This window comes from Neofelis nebulosa, chromosome 10, assembly GCF_028018385.1.
Source record: "Neofelis nebulosa isolate mNeoNeb1 chromosome 10, mNeoNeb1.pri, whole genome shotgun sequence".
Lineage (NCBI taxonomy): Eukaryota > Metazoa > Chordata > Mammalia > Carnivora > Felidae > Neofelis > Neofelis nebulosa.
In genome coordinates this window covers 20,727,643-20,734,404 of record NC_080791.1, presented here as the reverse complement: position 1 = coordinate 20,734,404, position 6,762 = coordinate 20,727,643, and the positions used below count along the sequence as shown (strand labels likewise).

At 41.0% G+C, this 6,762-nt stretch overlaps 1 protein-coding gene across 1 annotated transcript; it reads left to right on the top strand.

The window, feature by feature from the left end:
* The first annotated feature begins 2,021 nt into the window (after positions 1–2,021).
* LOC131488495 (olfactory receptor 6M1-like) lies at positions 2,022–2,969 on the top strand. The gene has a single exon (XM_058690373.1). The coding sequence runs from the start codon at positions 2,022–2,024 to the stop codon at positions 2,967–2,969; it is 948 nt and encodes a 315-aa protein (XP_058546356.1).
* The last annotated feature ends 3,793 nt before the right edge of the window (positions 2,970–6,762 follow it).

The window sequence follows — 6,762 nt, the reverse complement described above, 5'->3', positions numbered from 1 at the left end:
AAAACGATGACAGTACAGTTGTTGTGAAACAATTGGCTAGATGAATGGAAGGAACAATGGAGTAGATGACAGGCAGTTCGTGAGAATGCACATCAGTGTGTCTTAACACCCACTCATCTCTGGTGTTGTCAGTAAGGAGGGCGGGAAGGGGGAAATGAGAGGGAATTTCAAAGCATTTCTACTTGTACACATACCATGCTCTATTCTGTCTTTGTATTAGATCTTAGTAACATTAACATATGTCCACCCAGATATGGTTATGCCTTCTTGTGCTGTAGAAATCAGTCTGGAAGTTTGTTACCTGGATGCAGCAGCAGTGGGGGGGAGGGATCAATATTATCGTATTAGTGGTGGAAGCACACCGGCTGGTACCCTATTTCAATAGATCAGACCCTTTGAGGTCCTGTGATTACTTAAAAACAGTTTGGTCTTGAAATAAATGAATGGTGAATACAAATAATGAGCAACTACAAGGACCAGAAAAGTCACAGCAAACTTTTCAAATGGAAATCCACTCCCCCCAAAAAAGTCTTTAAGGCAAAGGAAGACTCCTAGGAATTACTTTTCAGAGAGAGAGCGCCTGAGGAAAAAGACCTTCTTTCAAGAGGAACTCAGTGGGTTCCAAACCTAGAGACAACCTAGCTCAGTTAATAAATTGGTCATTTTAACATAAAACTAAAGGATTAGCTACAAAATAAAACACCAAAAGGCAGAGCTTCACTGAAGGATACAGACATGCAGTACATGTTCAGCAAACCTGAGCCATATTCCAAGATGAGCGTTGCAAACTCCATCATCTCTCTTTCACTACTGTTAACAAGCTGATTGTCCAAATTGCTGAAAAGAATGTGAGGTATAAGAGACCGATTTAAGACAACCTGTAAGAATTCCCAGTCAAGGAATGGGAGGGAAAAGCTTTGGTATTTTTTTGGATCCTGCCATACCCATGGCATTGCAGGGAACAAAAAAGAAATACACGGATCATTTTCCCAGTAGAGGTTTTTCAAATGTCTGAAATAGGTTATGCAAATGATGAACCATATATATGCACTTACTTGTTCTTTAACAGTGTAGACATCAAAACCTTTATATCAGTGGGGCGCCTGGGTGGCGCAGTTGGTTAGGCAGCCGACTTCAGCCAGGTCACGATCTCGCGGTCCGTGAGTTCGAGCCCCGCGTCGGGCTCTGGGCTGATGGCTCGGAGCCTGGAGCCTGTTTCCGATTCTGTGTCTCCCTCTCTCTGCCCCTCCCCCGTTCATGCTCTGTCTCTCTCTGTCCCAAAAATAAATAAAAAACGTTGAAAAAAAAAATTTAAAAAAAAAAAAAAAAAAAAAAAACCTTTATATCAGTATAAGAATAAAAACAAAGAAAGCAATGCAGCCTTATGGAGATCAGTTATTATCACATCAGAACAACTCAGGGACAACCAGAGATCACCTTAAGACTCATGCGATACCAATCACAAATGTGAGGAGAGACCAAAACAGGTTCTCTTTCATTTGATGCTCTTGGTCAGTTTCGTAGTTTCTGCTCCTTTATGTAGATGATACCTGAAGGGTTGAAATGACTTGGAGAAAAGTAACTCAACTTTCCTTAACATTCCCTTTTACCATTTTGCAAATGGACTGACGGGATTCTCAGTTAAGGATTCTCTCTTCTCAAGCACAGAACTTAGCCAGGGAAACGGTAGATCAGGAAAAATGAAAGAGAGAAGGGAAGGAGCACGGGGTCCAAGAGATGACCGTCATAAAGGCTAGAGCTTAATGAGACCATGGAGAAAATGTCATTCAACCAAAAATGCCAAATATGAGAATACCAAGGTTAGAAGATATCATGTAATTTATCCAAGGTTCTATATTTATTAGAGTGAGTGGCAGGATGAAATCACTCTTGACTCTTGGTTCAAAGCTTTTACTACTTTACATTTATCACTGATACTGAGAATTGAAACTCATTTAAGCTGATTTTCATCTCTATAATTTTTTTTTCAGAGATGTGCTGCCCACTAAGTATTGCATGCCATGGATATGCAAAATCAGACCACAGTGACAGAATTCACCCTGACTGCCTTCCCTGTTATCCGGAAGCTTCAGATCTCCCTCTTTGTGGTCCTCTTGTTTATTTACATGTTAACCCTCACAGGAAATATTGTCATCATTTCCCTAATATGGGCTGATAATCGCCTCCAAACCCCAATGTACTTCTTCCTCAGTAATTTGTCATTTCTGGACATTTTATACACTACCTCAGTTACCCCAAAGCTATTAGCTTGTCTTCTAGAGGACAGGAAGACCATAACTTTTGCTGGCTGCATAACCCAAACATACTTCTTCTTTTTCTTGGGGACAGTGGAGTTTATCCTCCTAGCGGTGATGTCCTTTGACCGCTACGTGGCCATCTGTAACCCCCTGCGCTATACCATCATCATGAACAGCAACGTCTGTCTCCTACTGGTTCTGGGATGCTGGGTAGGAGCCTTCTTCTCAGTGCTGTGCCCAACTATTGTGGTGTCCAGACTGCCCTACTGTTATAAAGAAATCAGTCATTTTTTCTGTGACATTGCCCCTCTGCTACAGGTGGCTTGCATAGACACTCATTTCATTGAGATGATAAACTTCCTCTTATCTTCCCTTGTCCTCCTGACCTCGTTGGTACTCACCATTGTGTCTTACACCTACATCATTTCTACCATTTTGCGCATCCCCTCAGCCCAAGGACGCCAGAAGGCATTTTCCACCTGTGCTTCTCACATCACGGTCGTCTCCATTGCCTATGGGAGCAACATCTTCATGTATGTGAGGCCCAGCCAGAGCCGTTCGCTGGATTTTGACAAAGTGACTGCTGTTCTCACCACTATGGTGACGCCTCTTCTGAACCCCTTCATTTATAGTCTAAGGAATGCAAAGGTAAAAAAAGTTTTGAGAGAAGCAATCAGCAAAATCATGTCCTTATTACACAGGAGAACTTGAACTCTCTTGCCTAGGCGAACTTGTAAGTTCGTTTGCTAAGAATGGCTATTTTCAACCCTTGGACTCTATATGGAGATATGCATGCTTGAAACCACAAAATCAAAGATATGTGGGAAGATATAAAAAGGCTTCATGTCACATCAGATACAAAGTATTGTAGTCAAGATCCAAGGGAGGCAATTCAAGTATAAAGAAAATAACACATTTTGAATTCTATTATTAGACCATCTCACACACAGAATATCATGAATCAATGAAAAATACTTAACTGAAGTCAGAAAACCCTGAATTTTAAGCCTGAATCTATTGCTTTTTTTTTTATCATGTGGCACTTAGCATATCTGAACCTTAGCTTTTTCAACAGTAATGTGGGAAATACATTTGGTGATTTTCCTTTTTCTCTTTGTTATTGTAGGCCCAACCAAGATAGTCTAAGAAATACAGCCATGGGTAACTAATAGTGAGCACTTCTAACTGGTTCTTTTCAGATGTTTGAGATGCCTGGCTTCATCCCTGACAGCTAAAGACTGTAGATACTAACAGAAACAAGGAAGAAGAATATCCCAGGTTTGTACAGCATACTTAACTATGTACATCTGTATATCTCACCTCATCCTCTTAACCTTGAGAAGCTGATACTATTATCTCCAAAACCGAGGTCCACAGAGGTTAAGCCTCTTGCCCCAAACCATACCCTGGAGGGTGGCACAAATTTAAAGAATACAGTCTTCAGTCTACTGTACACCTCACTGTACCAGGAAGAAACTTTAGAGGGAAAAGAGTTAACCCGGAAGTTATCCCCTTTTTTCTGAAACCAGGGCATTGCCTGCCTGCCCTAACTGTCTGGCAGACCTGCAGATAAGGGCAGACCAAGATACAGTTAGAATAGACCATGAGAGGGGCGCCTGCACGGCTCAGTCGGTTGAGCATCCGACTTCGGCTCAGGTCGTGATCTTGGGGGTTTGTGGGTTTGAGCCCTGTGTTGGGTTCTGTGCTGACGGCTCAGAGCCTGGAGCCTGCTTTGGATTCTGTGTCTCCCTCTCTCTGCCCCTCCCCTGCTTATGATCTGTCTGTCTCATTCTCAAAAATAAACATTAAAAAAATTAAAAAAAAAAAAAAAAAGAATAGACTGTGAGAGGCAACTGGCTTGGAAGGAAAACCAGTTATCTTGAGACCATAAATGGACCAGGGAGTCTAGACTAATCAACTGTGGCAGCTGACCGATGTGGCAACCATATCCAGAAAAAATAAGCATCCTAGAATTCCTCTGGTTCAGAGAAAACAAAAGCAAAAAACTAATCATGCTCGCTTTAGTAAAATTGTGTTTATGATAATAATAATCAAGATATATAGAATCCCACAAGATAAGGAACAGGAAGACCTGGTAAGGGATGAGAATCAGGAATTAAAAAACCTGAGGAACCAAGGCAGGTGCCCTCTTCGCCTCAGAATCTCTGATCCTTCTCTTGCTCTCTCTGGAGTTATACGATCTCTATATTACTATTTTTCTCCACGTATCTTGAGGTACGCTGAGTAATGGTCCCCCAAAATATTCAGGTCCTAATCTCTAAAACCCGTGAACGTAAGTAACAAATAAGGTACACAAGGCAAAGGGATCTCACAGAGGTGATTAAATTAAAGATCTTGAGAGAGGGAGGTCATCCTGGATTATCTAGATGGGTCCTCATTATAATCATAAGTGTCATTATGTGAGAGACAATAGAGGGAGATTTTACCACACAAGAGATGGTAATTTGATAACGGAAGCAGAGAGAAATTTGAAGATGCTGTGCTGTTGCCTGGAAGACAGAGGAAGGGGCCACGAGCTAAGGAATGCACTTCTAGAAGCCGGAAAAGGCAAGAAAATGAGTTCTTTCCTCTGGCACAGCCCACTGACACCTGTTCAGGCCCGTGGAAACCGATTTTGGACTTCTGGTCTCCAGACTGGGATAAAATAACTTAGTGCTGTTTTAAGACCCCCAACTTTGTGGTAATTTGTTACAGAACCCACGTTCCTCTCTATGCCAACTATTTTACTTCACTTCTCCGTGCACACAGAAGGTAATGGCTGCTTCAGTCATTTGTAAATAATGCCTATAGGCAGTCATAGATATATATTCATATATACAAGCATATATATTGAATGCACTTAAATATGTTGATATACATGTAGACAGAGAATTTATTTGGATATATATTTAAAATGATCTCAGGTCAAAAGCCAAGTTCCTGGAAGGAAGATCCAATTGGTCCATTGGAGGTGAGATGCCCTCTCCTGATTCACTGATTTGTGACAGGAAAGGTTCACAAGGAGTTAAATTGCCTTCTATTCATGCAGCCTCTGAGCAGGTGCCATGGAGACAAGCACAGCATAAGAACAGGGAGAAAACAGTAGGTATCTCTAAGATCAAAAAGAGTCCCTACCAGTGTGGTCATTAACCTTCTAGCTGCATGAACAATGACTGACACCTTAAGAATTGACGCGACTCTATCTTGCGAAAACAGGCAGAGAAAGTGCTGCCTTAAGGATGGATTCAGAATATCATAAAGGAACACCATCCATCCTAAGATATTGCGGCAAAAAAATGTCTAAAGATCAGAAGAAACTAGAACAATATCACCAGGAATGAAGCACTCATATAATGATCTGCTATACACTCATTACCAGACACTAAATGAGATAAGATTTAGAAAGTTACTATATTAGCTTCCTAATGCTGCCATAACAAAGTTAGCTGCTTAAAATAACACAGATTTATCATCTGACTGTTCTGTAGGTCACAAGTTCAATACAAGCCTCCCCAGCCCAAATTCAGCAGGCTGCATTCCTTTCCAGGGGCTCTAGGGGAAAATCCATTCCCTATCCATCTGACTTGTTGACAGAATTCCCTTCCTTGAAGCTGTGGGACCAAGGTCCTGTTTTCTTGCTTGCTGGCTATCACCCAAGGGCCGTTCCCAGTTTCTAGAAGATGCTTCAGTCCTTGACTCATGGCCCGCCTTCCTCTACCTTCAAAGCCAACAATAGCAGGACATGTATCTCTCAAGTCTCAAATCTCTCCTTCTTCCATCTCCCCTATGACTTGGCTGACAAAGTTCTCCACTTTTAAAGACTCATTTGACTGGAGTGGGCCCACCTTAATATCCAGGATAATATCACCAATTCAAGTGGATCAGTCGGTCAAGCATCCCACTTCAGCTCAGGTCATGATCTCATGATTTGTGAGTTTGAGCCCCATGTCAGGCTCTGTGCTGACGGCTCAGAGCCTGGAACCTGCTTTGGATTCTGTGTCTCACTCTCTCTGCCCTTCCCCCACTCGTTCTCTGTCTCTGTCTCTGTCTCTGTCTCTCTCTTTCTCTCTCAAAAATAAACATTAATTTTTTAATAAATAAACATTAAAAAATTATATATATATATATATATATATATATATATATATATATATCACCAACTCAAGGTCCTTTTCTTGAACTACATTTGCAAAGTCCTTTCTGCCAAGTAAAGTAACATATTCACAGATTCTGGGGATTAGGACATGAATATCTTTAGGTGCCATTATTCTGCTTGCCAGCATTATGTTGCTAGTGGTAATGATCCAAGAAAGGAAGAATAAAGAACAGAGCACAGCAGGATTTCTTAAAGCCATTATTACATCCTTAACTTTATCTTTCATCACTTAAAACCAGAAGAATTTACAAATTCCAGAATACGAAAGACTAGTGAAAAACAGCAATGTTCAAAAATACATATATGAATTAGCTATGTTTGTTTTTATGTAAATCATGGTTTGCTAAA

Excerpts from the sequence above, each read along its gene's own strand:
- LOC131488495 (XM_058690373.1), top strand. The coding sequence starts at position 2,022 with ATGGATATGCAAAATCAGACCACAGTGACAGAATTCACCCTGACTGCC.